The sequence below is a fragment of the Cyclopterus lumpus genome, chromosome 9, assembly GCF_009769545.1.
Source record: "Cyclopterus lumpus isolate fCycLum1 chromosome 9, fCycLum1.pri, whole genome shotgun sequence".
Taxonomy (NCBI): domain Eukaryota; kingdom Metazoa; phylum Chordata; class Actinopteri; order Perciformes; family Cyclopteridae; genus Cyclopterus; species Cyclopterus lumpus.
Window position 1 is genome coordinate 5,895,646 of NC_046974.1, and position 16,511 is coordinate 5,912,156.

At 43.5% G+C, this 16,511-nt stretch overlaps 1 protein-coding gene across 14 annotated transcripts in view; it reads right to left on the reverse strand.

Moving 5' to 3' along the window:
• camk2b1 (calcium/calmodulin-dependent protein kinase (CaM kinase) II beta 1) overlaps positions 1-16,511 on the reverse strand; it is a 48,047-nt gene that overhangs the window by 7,392 nt on the left and 24,144 nt on the right. For 4 of the 14 annotated variants that reach the window (XM_034541346.1, XM_034541340.1, XM_034541345.1 and 1 more), the window contains exons 13-15: positions 9,755-9,792; positions 5,556-5,624; positions 1,030-1,078 (exon numbers count right to left, since the gene is read on the reverse strand). In XM_034541346.1, coding sequence (XP_034397237.1) covers positions 1,030-1,078; positions 5,556-5,624; positions 9,755-9,792 — 156 coding nt within the window. Of the gene's footprint in view, positions 1-1,029; positions 1,079-2,542; positions 2,588-5,555; positions 5,625-7,433; positions 7,467-9,754; positions 9,793-14,424; positions 14,527-16,511 lie in introns of all 14 variants that reach the window. The other 10 variants (XM_034541338.1, XM_034541343.1, XM_034541337.1 and 7 more) reach the window with 4 other exon arrangements.

The following is a 16,511-nucleotide window of genomic DNA, read 5'->3' on the forward strand; positions in this document are numbered from 1 at the left end:
TTTTAAAATGAGCACGATACCAGTAAAAAATCTTGTCAAAATCTAAAAAAATCAAAGTTATTCTGCTTGAATACTGCTTGATAACTGTTGCACTCTTTCCAACACTGTTCATTTCTACACGTTGGCTCTGCCAGGGTTTGCTAGAGAAACTTGTGACATAGCAGCAGAACTGGAGGGGATGTAAAGCGCACATTATGGTCTGTTTGCCTGATACCAGAATGGTACGTTCATGACCCGATTAAGATGCATTGTACTCAGCTTGGATGTGGAGAACAGGTTGTGTATGAGTGTGTTGGCATAGATAAGCACAGACACACAACCCCCCCCCCCCCCCCCACACACACACACACCTCTTTAATCTTTTTTTAAAAGCCAGCAGAAAGAAGCAATACATCCAGGCTCCACCAGGGGGCAGTATGAGGTCAGCTATCAGCCGGTTGACTGCCCGATGACAAAAGATACACAATCCATATCTCTGATGTGTAGGATGATTATTATCTTTAAAACTAAGCAATACAAATATCTCTTCTTTTCGGTGATCAAGCTGTAACTGAATCTTTAAAAAAAAAGAAGTAATTTAGCCAATTATTTGTTCCACATTTACACCCGTTAGCTCAGAGAAACATAAATAACCCTTTTATAAGCCACTATGAAGACAAAGCCAGTAGCAAGAGCAACTTCTGGGCACCATCACCACCCTGAGGCTCGCCATCCAACAAACAAGAAGCTCATGCAAAAAGCAGAGCTCCAGTCCTCTCGAGGGCTTTTTTTTTTCTTTCTTTCTCTCCTCCGGATTGACGATGCATTTAATTGCTCAGCTGTTAAATAAAAATGAGAGTTTCACGAAGACCGGCTCACACGATTGAGCAACAACTTTTAACTGCGAGGAGAATTTAGGAATCCAAGAAAACAAGTGCGTCAGTACAGGAGAGAATGTCAAGAGGGCGATGACCTCCAGTTCAGAACCATTTGGACTTTTCTGAGCGGTGACCTTTTGTCGTGCGACGGCCTCTGTGGCGTTCTCTTTACCTTTCACGTCATCGTCCTCCACGGTGGTGTTGCTGCTGTCTGACGATTCCTGCAGATCAGAGACAGACCGTCAGCTCGAGCACCGAATATAATCGAGACAAATTAATGCAGACTCGACTCATAAGACGAAAAAAATACGATCCAACCTTTTGGGAATATAAAGCTCATTAGTCCACCGTGTCAACGTATTTGACTTTTTTTTACCCTTGACCTGAAACCTCTTTTGTCTTCGGCCGTCTTTCTTTCTCTCAACTTCTCAGGAGAGTTGAGAGACTCGGTGACCTCGTTAGAAGAACACGCGTTCACCGACAGCCTCGCGAGTGTGTGTGTGTGTGTGTGTGTGTGTGTGCGTGTAGAAAGCATCCTCAGATATTAGTAACATCATTTAGAAGTGTGATCACACCGACAGGTTGTTGTTTTCTTTTGATTCTGAATCCTATTCAAGTTTTCTTTGTGACATTTAGCATCTTATTCATTTTGTTTCTTCCGGGCGACGAGCTTTTAAAAAATGTTACCCCTTAAAATATGACACTGATAATTTGGCAAAGCGAGGATTTCTGAGAACCGCAGGCTGCTTTGCTTTACTCATAAACCCTTATTTTTGGGGTATTTTCCTGCACGGAATTTGGCATTATGGGAGCACAACAAGTCAAAATTGATAATTATCACATGCCCCAAAATCGACCAAATCGAGTGAGCTGCTCTAAACGTGCCCGGAGTGAAAACAGAAAGTGCACTGGAGCAGTTTTCTTGCCCAAATACTAAATTCAGTGCCTCCCCGATTTAGCCTCTGGTCGGATGCCGTGCTCTTCCCTCTGAGGTCCGACTCAAAATCGGATGGAAAGGTCACTCAGAGGTGACGAAGAACAATGGACGCGCCTTGGAAAAACAAAGTTATGTCAGCGCTCCCCTTCCCCTTTAGCTTTAACTGGACGGAAACAACCGCAAACGTGGTGGCACGGACGCACGCAAACACACACACACACACACACACACACACACACACACACAGATAATAAATGCTTGGTCAGACCTACGAGGAAGAGGTCGTACTGTAAAGTCATGCGGGTTCATGCACATCCTCTAAACACAAATGGACGAACTGGAACAACTACATTTGAGAGGATAAGCGATGTGACCAGAAATCAATGATGATAAACTTCTAAAAAAATTTAAAACCATCGTCATTCAACTACATCAGAGCTCTCTGACGACTTCAATCTCGATTTCTACGATCTTCGTTTTTGCATATATCTCGTCCCGATAAACCACTTGTTCCCTTCGTATTAGGAAGCAATTTATCCGAGCGTAAGCTCAAACAACAACACACACACACACACACACACACACACACACACACACACACACACACACACACACACACGTGCATTAGTAAACCGATGCTCACACAGACGCATGATGAAAAGAAGGATCAAAGGGCAGAAGAGGAGGAGGAGGAGAATGGCAAAGGGGACATAGAGTAAGTCAGGACTGGGGAATGATACATGTGTACCTTCGTCCTGTCCACTGGATTATGGATCACGGTTGTCTGAGGTTCCTGGAGGAAGAGGAGGAGGAGGAGGACGAGAGATGGAGGAGCATGGAGTAAATGAGAGAAAGGAAAGCAAGGGGGAAAGAGAGAAAGAAAAAAAGATTGTGGCATAAAAACAGATAGATTAAGACAGAGAGGACAAAGACGGCGATATCAATGTTGGATGAAGGGTAAGTGCTGGTTAAGGGAAGAATCCTTCAAAAGAGACCGAGTGGGTGGATAAGCTGAAAACCGTCATTTGAAGTGAGAGACGGTATTAAAGTGTCTGCCATGAGCACATCAGCACTCACACACTTTATCTCTTTCTCACACACACACACACATAATATGAACACAGTCGAAAGGAAAAGGGCATTAAGTTGCATTCAAAACGGGGTCATTTTTGCCTCCAATGACTTACAACACGATGCAAACGTGTCCAGAATCAAGACGATTGCACGTCAAAATTCGGAGAGAATCCGCCAGCTACCCGGCGAGAAAAAACAACAAAAAAAACACTCGGATGAAAAACGGGGTCATTCTGTTCCTTCACACCGGCCTCAAAAGAAGAGGCGAGCGCTGCCGGAACACAAAAACAACACACACACACACACACACACACACACACACACACACACACACACACACACACACACACACACACACACACACACACACACACACACACACACACACACACACACACACACACACACACACTGGCATCATTTCAGGATCCCTCTCTTAAAGAAATTCATCAATTGCCATGTAACTTATAGCTTCCGCTCAGAGCACACCCACATCGAGTATTGCGGTTACGTGTGCACGATCTGCTGCGCTACGTTGAGCTTTTAGCACATTGAGTGGCTCCTTGAACTTTCCTGTCACCTTAAACCTCAGGCACTGACTCAGAATGGGGGGGTATATTTTATATACCGCCCCCCCTCCCCCCCTCTGCTAGTAACTGTCATTTCACGAACAGCAAACCACCACCAACACCATAATTCCCCCCAGGAAGTGGCACCCTCGCGATGACTAATCACCAGCTTTCTCTCCCCCGGTGATGATGGCGGCGGTGTTGTCGCGGCAACCGTCGCCCAGGGCAACGGGCACCGGTGGCTACTTGTGAGTTGACAATGAGTGAGAACAAAGTACCCGGCGTTCGCTCGAGTAGATGGAGAGTGTGTGTGTGTGTGTGTGTCAAGTGGTGTCACCGACCAGACCCGCTTCCAGGTCAGAAAATGAAGGTCGCGTGAGTGTGTGTGTGTGTGTGTGTGTGTGTGTGTGTGTGTGTGTCTCTGCACGACCCAGAAGCTCAGTGATGAAGGAGTTAATGTACCAAACGGCTAAACGGTAACTAGCTCAAGTCCCTGGCAACGGCATTGGACATCACAGGCGTCCTCCCACACGCTAGATTCCCTTCAAGGACCAGGATAAAAAAAAAAAAAGAGGCCTCTTCCGCTCCACGGTTCTGGCCCCCGAAATACATAAACCTCCCATGTGCGGAGAGGACCGGCGGGGCTAGCATCACACGCACTTCTAATCGCCGAGGCGGCTGCCGGACGCACATCATGAACAGGTAACGCCCAACGCACCTCTGGGTGTTACACCTGTGGGTGACCAACAGCGATAGAAAAACATTATGCTCTTTTTCCCTTGCAAATGTAGCTCACTGCTGTAATACAATTGAAATAAATCTAATTTCATGAAGACTAATCTTTACAGAAATTGACAATAAAACACGCATATGATACACGTTCTGTCTATTCTGCATTATAAACATACTGATAATGCATTATAAGAGTATATAACTCATTAATATCTGTAATACTTTTTAAAAACAATAATCCAAACATATTATAAAGCAGTTTATAATAATAATAATAATAATAATACAAGTATCATACTACTTCATAATTGGTTGTCACTCACTGTATTATAAGTCCCATACTTGTTATACATTGTAATCTTTTTATAATGTAATCATAAGTTACGGTCAATTAATTGTGCGTTCTGTGTTTTGTTCTTGTATAGATTCAATTATATTTTGTTTTCCTTTTTTTCCACAAGGAACTTTTGATCGTATATATATATATATATATATATATATATATATATATATATATATATATATATATATATATATATATATATATAATACATTTTAAAAAGTATCTAAATTTAATATTTGATATACATAATTTAAATAGAGAGTAGCTTTGAAAGCCAGTTTGGCAAAAAGTAAAAGAGCACATGCTCTGGAACTGTCGCCTCCTGCAGCGCTTCACCTTCATCTCGTGGCTGTTTTAAGGCGGAGATAAATCTAAACAGATGAACGACGACAGCATGGAGGGGATTTCACCAGCAACGGTGAGAGATTATTTTCTCTTGGATCCTTAAAAGATGTTAACAAAATGTCGCCGATAGCTGCAGTTACCCCGTGATGTCTGTCGACTAATAAACGCACGATGTTTGAAGTTATGTGCCGTCTTTTAATTAAACATGCTTTTTTCCTTCACTTAGCTGGCAATGCAGTTGTGAGCACGGACTGGTTTGATCTTTGTACGTCACTGACATGGCAACCAACGACTGTCTGGAAGGTAGGACATGTGAAAATCTACAGTATGATATGCTTTGTAAACTATTCAGTGTTATACACATGTTTCTGTGCATATTTATGCACAACCACCAGTCATTTAATGAGGGTGATCTTATTCTAACGACACAGGCTGTGTGTTCCTCTTTGGGGAACTTTCCCTGACAGCACAATATCAACCCGAGTGAGAGTCACACAGCATCCACACCTGCCGTGGGGGAACACCACCTGACACCACCTGCTGGTTTTGAGACCTAAAGACCTAAAGATCAACCACGGCCGACAAGACGGCCAGAGAGGGATAAAGAGACACGAGTGAAGGCGTGAGGGTAAGGTGAAGATAGGGGGTCTTGATGGACACACATACAAAAGGTGAAGGGGAGTTAGAAAGGTAAATACCAGGGCAGGTGAATGGGCGTGTCCTTTGGGGCTGGTGACTATGCTGTTTTTGGTGCTGTTTGTCTGGGGCTGTGCAGGAAAGGAAAGGAAAGGAAAGGGAGGAGACACAACAAAGAGTGTTAACAACAGCAACAAGTGGGTTTGTGAGTGTGTGTGAGTGTGTGTCCATGCATGTGTTTGCTTGTATGCAAGTCCTCGTCCTGGGCTTTTCACTTTGTTTGTGACACATCTTTTTGGTTAAATGTCACGTCTTCTCAGTTGGAATTAGAAAATTCATTTAAGGTCAGAAAATTCTCAAAATGCAATCAAGGGTTAATGGAGTAAATGTCCTAAAACAACTTTCAACAACTGTCCGGGTTACAGTTTTCCTTATTTTCTACCTTTTCGCTAAGTCCCGCCCTCAAATGAAGACTGGCCAATCATAGCGTAGGCTCCCAAAAACTATCCGAATCTGCTCCATTAACTCTCATGCGATGGTTTCAGATTTTCTTCATTTTCGGGCCGTTGAGTAAAACAATAAATAATAAATGTATTCTTTAGTTAGTTTAGGGTTTAAGGCTATACTTTTAGTTTGCGATAGATCTGTAATGGAATATATCAAATTAAGAGAAGGAAAATAATGGTCTCGTAGTAAACTGAAGGTGACTGCTGGTCTAGTAGACGTTGTAATTCACTCCCAGTGACTCAGCAACCTTTACATAAATCTTAGTCATATAACACTATTACATCTCATTAATTCTTACTAGTGAGCAATAAAGGTGACGTATAGGGCGGATCTTTGTAGGCCAACCTTGAGGTTAGCATCCCACTGGTTCCCTCAACAAAAAGCCAATGAGGATTGTTCCATTTGATTTTAGATTTATTGCAGAAAATGAGCTCTGGAGGCAAACAAACATTTACCGTACTTACACGTTTCGTTCATAGTGGGCATTTTCGCACAATTTATGATCTTTAAAAATCGCCAAAAGACTCAAAACAAAATCTTGAGAAAGATGTTTACGGATGCATTTTATGCATCTAACCAAAAAAAAAAACCCATTCTCTCCAAGGAGAGGAGAGGAGAGGAGAGGAGAGGAGAGGAGAGGTGAAAGACGAAGATGATGAGGAAGAGGGCGTGGACGTCAGCACACATACAAGTGCAAAGAGACAACACAAAGCATACACACACACAACTCTCCCCCCCCCCACACACACACACACACATGGCCTAACAAACACCCACACTCACGCACACATTAACACCGACCCGAAGCCGTCGTCAGCCGTGGGGCGGAAACATCCGGACCCGTTCGCCGTGCGCTCCGACGCGATTGGGCTCGAAGGTTTTGGTCGAGAAGGAGATCACACGTTTAATAATGTTGAAGAGGAACAAAAAAAGGAAAAGGTGTCGTGTAAAAGTATTCACAGGTAGGTTCTCCAGGTGGGGCGAAGAAAAAGAACAGAGGAGGAAGAAGAGGCGACGGGCAGGTTTACAGGGAAGAGAAGGAACCTCAGGGCAGAACAAATAGGAACAAGTTAAGGGTCAGATGACCTTCACTTATTGCAATTACAATATGTATTGCTGTTTGGTATAGTTACTCTTATTAAAGCCCGGGCACTTTGCGAGGGGGCCAAGGCCGCGACTTCTTCTTGGCATTTTCCCGATGTTTGACTTTCCCTACATGCAGTTATGAAGTCATCCATCGCTGCTCATGTTAACTACTCAATTTCTGTTCCTGTGTGACAGATTAATAACTCAGTGAAGTGAAGGAGACTCCGTAAATAGGGGTAAAAGGTAGGGGAAAGGTGGGGAGAAGAAAAAACCAAAACAAGTGCAGCAGTGAACAGGTGGAGAAAGTGGGAGGAGTCACTGGGCGAATGCATAAATAGCGTGCTCACCATGTACTGGACAGTAGAGCTGGACTTGCGTTTCTGTCCCCACGGCGATTGATGGATTGATGGATTGATGGATTGATGGATTGATGGATTGATGGATTGATTGACAGATGGATGGTACGGCAGAAGAAGGGCGGGAGGAAAAAGTAACCAACGACAAAAAAGTAAAAAATAAATAAAAGTGAGTGCACTGTCACAAAGCACAAGAAAGTATTTTTTCGATGTCGACGGCGAAAAACTTGTGCAGATTTCGATCCTCCGTGAGAAACGGGATCGGAGAGGAAGGACGAGTGTTTTGCGAAAGTGGAAAAGTGAAAGCGGGGAGAGAAAAAAAAAAAAAGAGCGCTGCAGGTTTAAGTTGGAGGCGTCAGGTAAGAGGACACGAGAGGCGGGAAGTAGATCACGGAAAGGCGGAACTGTGACCCCGCTCGTCGTCTGACGATGGAGAACATTTGGGGGGGGCAAGATGGAGGTGCAAGCGGAATTGCAAGACGAGGAAATGCTAAATGTATTCCGTAGGAACATGAAAGCAGTCTCTCAGGAGTTAATTTCAAGTGTGAATCCCGACTGGGCTCAATACTTCTTAAGGTGTTGCCTGGATAGATAGAGATAATTTGGGGACCACGATGTCATCACTTCAAATGAACACTGGAAAACCTCATATGGCCTTTACGTTTGATTCTTGTGGTAGTTTCGTAGCAGCTTATCTCAGAATGCTACATGTGATGTCTTTGATCAACGTAACGCTGAATGGAGTGGGTTTTTACAGTCAGCTGACGGATGGTGTGTAGTATAGAGACAGCCTGCTTCGCTCTGAGCAGGTGTTACAGCTGCAAAAATGGTGCCGTTACGCATTAATGAATCTGCAGGAGGAGGAGGAGGAGGAGGAGGAGGAGGAGGAGGAGGAGGAGGAGGAGGTCAGTGTCGCCAAAAGGACATGTGGCGGGAAGAAACAAGAGAAGAGGGAGACGCCGTTAGAAATGGTTTTGGGGGCAAGTGTGTGGGGAGCCTGTTGCTAGGCGATGAGTGCGCCGCAGTGGAAGTAAGTGTCTATTTCTGTCGTCTGAGTTTCCAGGGTCCAGACTGGCAGCTATTCCTGGAACCGGAGTCACATTCCCGGCTGAACCGACTGAGCAAGGAGAACGGGGGAGTGGGGAGGGCATGTGCTCAGACCACGCACACACAGACACGTGAACACACACACACACACAGACACGCACGCACACTGCTGCACATGAGCACACCACACACGCGGACACCCACGCTTACGCACATCTCGATGTGCAGGCATGCTCACATCCCCCCTGCCTCTCCTCAGCCCCCCCCTACACACACACACACACACACATTTGTGCTTTCGTTCTCTTTCCAAACTGACAAATTTGATATATTCACATCACGCACAAACACACAAAAAGCTCTTCTCGATGTTGTGTGCAATGCCTGAGAAGCAAACGCATTCTTTTTGCATGTACACGATGTTCCGAGCTCCGTCGCACACCATCGTGTACACACGCTGCGCACACACAAGACACGTTCCTGGAAGCTTTGTGTGGGATGTGTTAGTGAGGTGTGTGTGTGTGTGTGTGTGTGTGTGTGTGTGTGTGTGTGTGTGTGTGTGTGTGTGTGTGTGTGTGTGTGTACGTGCGAGCGTGGGATGGTGAGAGATCTTCATTAGAAGATGAACTGTAACGTGGGGGTGGGGGTTAAAGACCAGATGGGGTGAGCATGGAATAGGAGGCAGTGAAAGAGGAGGAAGAGAGAGAAACGGAGGGATGAGAGGCAGAGGAAGAGGAGGAAGAGAGAGAAACGGAGGGATGAGAGGCAGAGGAAGAGGAGGAAGAGAGAGAAACGGAGGGATGAGAGGCCGAGGAAGAGGAAGTGGCAAAAAGAGAATGGGGAGGCTGGCAGATGGATGCATTGAATAATGGAGATGGAGAGGTGACAATGAGCCGGATAATGCCAAATCAAAATAAAGGGTGCTTTCAGAAGGATGCGCTACTTGAGGCCGCAGGCTGACAAAAACACACACACACACACACACACACACACACACACACACACACACACACACACACACACACACACGCACCATCTGACAACAAAACCATCATCTCATATCATACATCACATTAAATAACACATCCACAAAATTAATAAGAGAAACAAAACGCATTCAACTACAAAGAAAAGAGCGCTGCAGAAGGCAAAGGATAAGGAGAGAATAAAATACTGGTGCACGAGAAGAAGAAGAGGAGTTTATAGTTCAAGCATCGGGGGAAGTCAAGATGAGAGGGAAGTGGGCGACGTGTGATGACCCTTACCTTGACATCTGCCTTTTTGTTGAGCAAGGACTTAGCTGCTGCAATAACACAGGGGAGAAAAAAAAACAACCAGTCAAGAGGCAGAAACAGAAGAAGTAACAGCAACAGCTACGTTTTCCACCGCTTCATCGTCACGCCACATTGGAGAGATGACATTTATTTGAAACAGTATTCTTCGTTGACCTCTGCGGTAAAACGGTCGTTTTTTTTTAAAAAAGTATCCTGAAGGCCGAACGTCTTTCAGTCGGGGAAGTAAGACCATGATGTGTTTTTCTCACTAGTGATGCCGAGCAGCCGATGTACCTTCTAAAAACAACTCCCCCCCCCGGTCAGAAATAAATGCAGAATCAAGCTCAGTATGCACACGCTCTTTGCAGATATTTAAAATCCCCACCCTGTCTACACAGGTGCATTAGAGTGGGCTTTTGCAGATCTAGCAAGGTACATCCTCAAAGGTGTTTATTCCCCCCCCCCCCCCCCCCCCCATCTGTCTAGAGACGAGCTACACGGTCCGATTGCTTTGCAGTCAGAACCCCGTTGCTTCGTCTTTCGTCGCCGTTTACTCCAATTCATTGTTTCCCCAACAACTCTTGTGCCAACGTCCCCCTCGTGGTTGTGAGGAACCCGAAAACAAAGATGGCTGCCGTGCCTGCGAATAATCCCAGCCTTAAATAACTTCCGTCTGCTCTCTAATGAAGGGTAATGAGGTAGGAGGGTAGGAGAGGAAGAAGGATACTGCAGACACAGTGCTCTGAGGGCAAGACAGAGGTTTGACATTGACGACTTGATGCCAAAGATGCACCGGCAGACCGGTCGGTACTGTCCAACGGCAATCGAACTCACACAGTAAAAAAAATTTTTTAAAAAGACCTCTGGCACCTTTTGGATGATTATCCGTCTGGCCGATATGCAAATCTAAAAAGGTACACACTATTTATCCGTGGCAGTAAAACAGTTCAATATCGGTGCATGAAAAGAAACCACATAAAAAATATCCACACGGTCCTGATTAACTTGTATTTTATTTTCGAGCAATAATTAGAGTGAATTGCTCTTTTTTGTGCATAAAAGTTTAAATGATCTTTGTGAAAAGCGAGAGAGAAAAAGGCAAAATTAGAACCACAGAAAGGCCGGATCAGGCCTCTATATATGGGAAGCAAATCTCCCCGTCTCTCTCCCCTTATTGGTGTAGAGAAATAAAAAGATAGTTCCACAGTCAAGTCTTTTTCTACACCAGCCGCAGATTTATTTTTGAAGATATTTACAATCGTTCGGATAAGGTTGTTTACACAGAAAACAACAATCTGTACTTCAGGTGGTAGACTTAAAAGTCTCCTTCAGCATGCACCAGATATCACTGTTTTAAAGCATCAATGAGAGCGCTGTATTACACCGAGAGGTTAGATCATTTGACCTCTTACTATCTACGTTCTATAATAGCACGGCGACATTATAAAACGCACCAGCGACATCGTTTGAGAAACGCCGACGCCTATAACCTGCCACTTATAAGTCCTTGACTCCTCCTCTCGCTCTCTCTTTTACTCCCCGAGACGTTTTTTTTTTTTTTTTAAAGGGGGCTAAGTGCAATTTCAAGTCTAATCAGATGCAACAGCCAGCCAAGTTACATAAAACACTATTTCTGGCTGTCTGGGAGCTCTCTCTCTCTCTCTCTCTCTCTCTCTCTCTCTCTCTCTCTGTCTCTGTGTATGTGTGTGTATATATAAAAATATATATTTTAAATACAATTAATATCCCAACTTAACAGCAGGAGACAATAAATATATATAAATATATTTTAAATACATTTAATATCCCAACTTAACAGCAGGAGACAATATATACTTTTTGACATTAACTTTTTGACCAACCACTTTTTGAAAGTGTCCATTTGGGGCAGTGATTTCTTAGGAGGAATCCCAAGGAAGCCAATTTAAAGTCGAGTGGAGCCCTTGTCCCTGACCTTTTAAATGATAATAGAAAATAAATCACCTCCTTACAAGTGGACCTTTAAAGCTGTAACATGAGACATGATCAACAACCAGCCGCCTCTAACGGCTCTGAACATTCAGCAGTCAAGGAAGGAGCACCGAGAAGTGATAATGGATGGGAGAGTGGCATGAATGTGCATGGTTTATTGTTGTGTTGTTGTTGTTGTTGTTATTCCTTCTTCCAAAAGGCTGCTTGTTACTGCAGAGAAGAAATGGGGTCAAGTTCATTCTCGTGTATACCCTCTGATGGCAGAAGAGAAGAGGATGTGAAAGGAGAGCAAGAGAGGAAGGAGAAGAGAAACGAACAAACGGGATCGCTGTGCTCCTTCCTTCCTTCTGTTCTGTCAAACTGGATCTTTAAAAAAAATTAAAATTAAAAAGAAATCCTAATTTAAACCGCAGGGGGAGACGCAAGGGGCGCTCCTTACCTCGCCACGCATTACACATGAAGCAAGAAGAGAGAGAAAAATAAGATTAAAGATTAAAAAAGACTAAATCACCGCTATATTGGCATTTCCCACAAGGTGCACAACGGCGGGAGAGAAGTGAGAAGTTTAAGGCCGGGAGACATTTTTTTAAAAAAGGATGCGTTTAACCTCCTCCTGCAAAAGAACAGGGCGAGGTCTAGTAGAAAGGGATCGCAGTTGTGCGTGTGAATATGCGAGGTATAGAGCGTAGGCCTCCAGTAAGCCAGTGAGGCTGATAGGGGGAGGCAGCCCACTATAAATATTTGATCGGAGCCTCGTGGCAGGCTCAGGGGCACAGAGAGGACTGTGGAGTCCCAGCAGGCCACAGAAACAAGGATCCACTGCCACTTCCTCCGTCTCCTTAGATCAACGCTAGAACGGCACGTGACGCGGTTTAATTTCTGCAAAAAGCCAGAAAAACTCAAACAAGCAAACAAACACTGGTTCATCATAATGTCCTCCGGATCTACAGCTCTCGGGCCTTCACGGGGTCAAGTATCTGTGGCGCTAAAACACATGATAATGTTTTGAAGCTTACTATTGGGTCCATCAGCACAACAATCCTTCAAATAAAACAGTATTTATGCAAATAATGTCCTGCAAATGTTGTCAGAATAAAAGCCTTGAAGGGATTCTGTCCACAAAAGAGACACTAGAGGGGTTTTATTTTTTTTAATGGAAAGCAAATTTGTTGAGAAATAACTATTATCTACTATGACTTTTTTTTTTTTATCATGTCACTGAATATTCTTGGATCTCTAGAGGAGACGCCTGGGTTGCTGTGGCCCAGGCTTAGGACTCGAAGGGACGCCCATGTTGCTCTGCGTCAGCTGCATTTGTAAACAGGCAGTCGTTTGCTAATAACCAGGTTACATGGCATGTGTATATATATATATATATGTATATATATATATATATATATATATATATATATAAATAACGTTTTCTTTTAACATAAGGAAAAAGCGGAAGGATTCGTGTCCCTGTACACGAAACCAATAGATTGCATTCTGTAACATTCACAAACTACAGTGAGACTTTGTTGATATATATATATATATATATATATATATATATATATATATATATATATAAATATAAATTGCTACATATACAGTATGTGGACTATATGAGGGCTTCAGCTCAGCTCAGTCCGTGGGCTACTATATAGTATATATATATATATATATATATATATATATATATATATATATATATATATATATATATAGGATATAGTCTGATATCCTCAATGCAAAACATCCAGCCCAGCCTTGAATCTTCCAGTGTTCACCATGCACCACAACCCCTTCCCTCCCCCCACATTGCAGCTCATGCACCAGTCAAGTGCTCCATGCAGCATTCACCGGCAGCTCCGGCCTTAAAAAGGGTGAACTTTCCAGAGAAAAGAAGAGAGAGGGGAAAGAAGAGTGAGGCAAGGGGGGGGTGGGGGGAGTGAGAAATGAAAGTATGATGTAAAAATAGCGATGATGTCGAAGGAAAGGGAAAAAAGTGCAAATTATAAAAGAGAAGCAGAGCGTCAGGACGGCGGCGAGGTTCGGGAGAGAGAGTCTGGAGATGAAGATCATGGGGTGAATATGGGTCAGTGGCGACCATCCTATCAGATCTCAGACGGGAGGGGACGGATGTGCTGATGTGGAAAAAGACAGCAGTAGCTGCGCTCTCATCCAAGTCCTTTACAAATTATGAACGATTATGAACTGTGTTTCGCAATAAATAGAGTAGAATAAAGAGAGGTGCGTTTGTCAAATAAGCTGTGAAGTAAAGTTTAAAACGATCGCTATGATGTCACTTCCACTGCATCTATAGATGGGCCCAATAATTGTGTTTAGCAAATGCATTACTTAATTTTGATGAATAATATGAAATATAACAGCAAAACAATGATGTCCTCACAGTTGACACGGATTCCTCTTTTCTTATAGATGTATTTAAGATTGAAAAGACCCTTAATTCACAAAAAAATCATTGTCTTAACTCTGATGACTAATCGCATTTACAGTTGCATAAAAACTCTGCGAGATAGTGAGATGCAAACATAGCCAACATGCCGCAGATGATGAGTAAACGGGAGATGTAGTGAGTGACGTGGTCGGCCATCATGCAGAGGAAGGAGAGAGGGGGGGAATAGAAGAAGTAGGGAGGCGGGAGAGGAGTGGCATGCAACCCCCGGGGCGAGCCACCACGCTACCTTGTTCCACCAGCCCGGCGGCGGTGCCGGCGGCCGCAGCCGCCGCTGCAGCGGCAGCAGCAGCAGTGACAGCGGCCGGAGTGGTGGTCTGTCTGCTGCCCACTGTTGAGAGTCGACCAGCCGGTCCACGCATGGAGAAGAAAAAGAGTTACAAGGTCGACAAGAAAAGGACGTGAACGAAAAAAATATATACGCGTGGTGGGGAAAAGGTATAACCCATGGAGAAACGGTGGAAGGAGGCCAAAAGAAAAGGACGTGAGGGGTGGGGTGAAAAGAAAGAAAAGAGTGACGGCACGAGACAAAACGAGGGATTAATTCATGCACACAAAAAAATAATCTGCAGCTCTGCCAAAAAGGATCGGCAGAGAAAAATGTCACAGAGAGACAAAAAAAAAAATCAGAGAATCTTGGATGTTTTCGTCCCAAACGTATATCTCTGATAACAGCGCTATTGGTGAGGAGGGTGATGATACAGAAGTTAGTCAACGTCCGTAGTTGCCGTGCTCGCTGACCTTAAAAAAACAGGCTGTTTTTATTCATAATTGGCATATTGGTGGCTTCACTGAGGGATATACAACTCTACAATGTAAACCTTTAATCTGAACCTGATCTTGATCCTGTGGCACAAATACCACGAGACTCGTGGAGGGAAGTAGGACCTCCTCTTTGTCAGCGCACTGATCTGTAAAGTGCATGATTCATAATATATGATGAGAATATAGTGAGCCGCCGCGTAAAGCACGGACGTGTGTTGATGGGCGGATAATGAGACAACGCGCCCCTGGCCCCACCGCCTCTCCGACATAGATGCCCCTTCGTAATTGTTATGTTGCTGTACATGAACAATCCTTGGGATCTTTTGGGTCTCTTTGATGTTTTGGTCTTTTTGTAGTCGTTCTGGGTCCCTTTGTAGTCATTTGTGTCTCTTTGTAGTCGTTATGTGTCTCTTTGTCGTTGTTTTGTGTCTCCTTTTGGTCTTTTTGTGTCTCTTTGCAGTCGTTAATTGTCTCTTTGTAGTCTTTTTTGTGTCTCTTTTCAGTCATTATGTGTCTCTTTGTAGTCATTTGTGTCTCTTTGTAGTTGTTATGTGTCTCTTTATAGTTGTTTTGAGTCTCTTTATAGTCTTTTTGCGTCTCTTTGTAGTTGTTTTGTGTCTCTTTGCAGTCGTTATGTGTCTCTTTGTAGTCATTTGTGTCTCTTTGTAGTCGTTATGTGTCTCTTTGTCGTTGTTTTGTGTCTCCTTTTGGTCTTTTTGTGTCTCTTTGCAGTCGTTAATTGTCTCTTTGTAGTCTTTTTTGTGTCTCTTTTCAGTCATTATGTGTCTCTTTGTAGTCATTTGTGTCTCTTTGTAGTTGTTATGTGTCTCTTTATAGTTGTTTTGAGTCTCTTTATAGTCTTTTTGCGTCTCTTTGTAGTTGTTTTGTGTCTCTTTGCAGTCGTTATGTGTCTCTTTGTAGTCATTTGTGTCTCTTTGTAGTCGTTATGTGTCTCTTTGTCGTTGTTTTGTGTCTCCTTTTGGTCTTTTTGTGTCTCTTTGCAGTCGTTAATTGTCTCTTTGTAGTCTTTTTTGTGTCTCTTTTCAGTCATTATGTGTCTCTTTGTAGTCATTTGTGTCTCTTTGTAGTTGTTATGTGTCTCTTTATAGTTGTTTTGAGTCTCTTTATAGTCTTTTTGCGTCTCTTTGTAGTTGTTTTGTGTCTCTTTGCAGTCGTTATGTGTCTCTTTGTAGTCATTTGTGTCTCTTTGTAGTCGTTATGTGTCTCTTTGTCGTTGTTTTGTGTCTCCTTTTGGTCTTTTTGTGTCTCTTTGCAGTCGTTAATTGTCTCTTTGTAGTCTTTTTTGTGTCTCTTTTCAGTCATTATGTGTCTCTTTGTAGTCATTTGTGTCTCTTTGTAGTCGTTATGTGTCTCTTTATAGTTGTTTTGAGTCTCTTTATAGTCTTTCTGCGTCTCTTTGTAGTTGTTTTGTGTCTCTTTGCAGTCGTTATGTGTCTCTTTGTAGTCATTTATGTCTCTTTGTAGTCGTTCTGCATCTCTGTATAGTCATGAGCTGGGTGAGCTGGAAGCAGAAAGCACATAAGTAGTCGT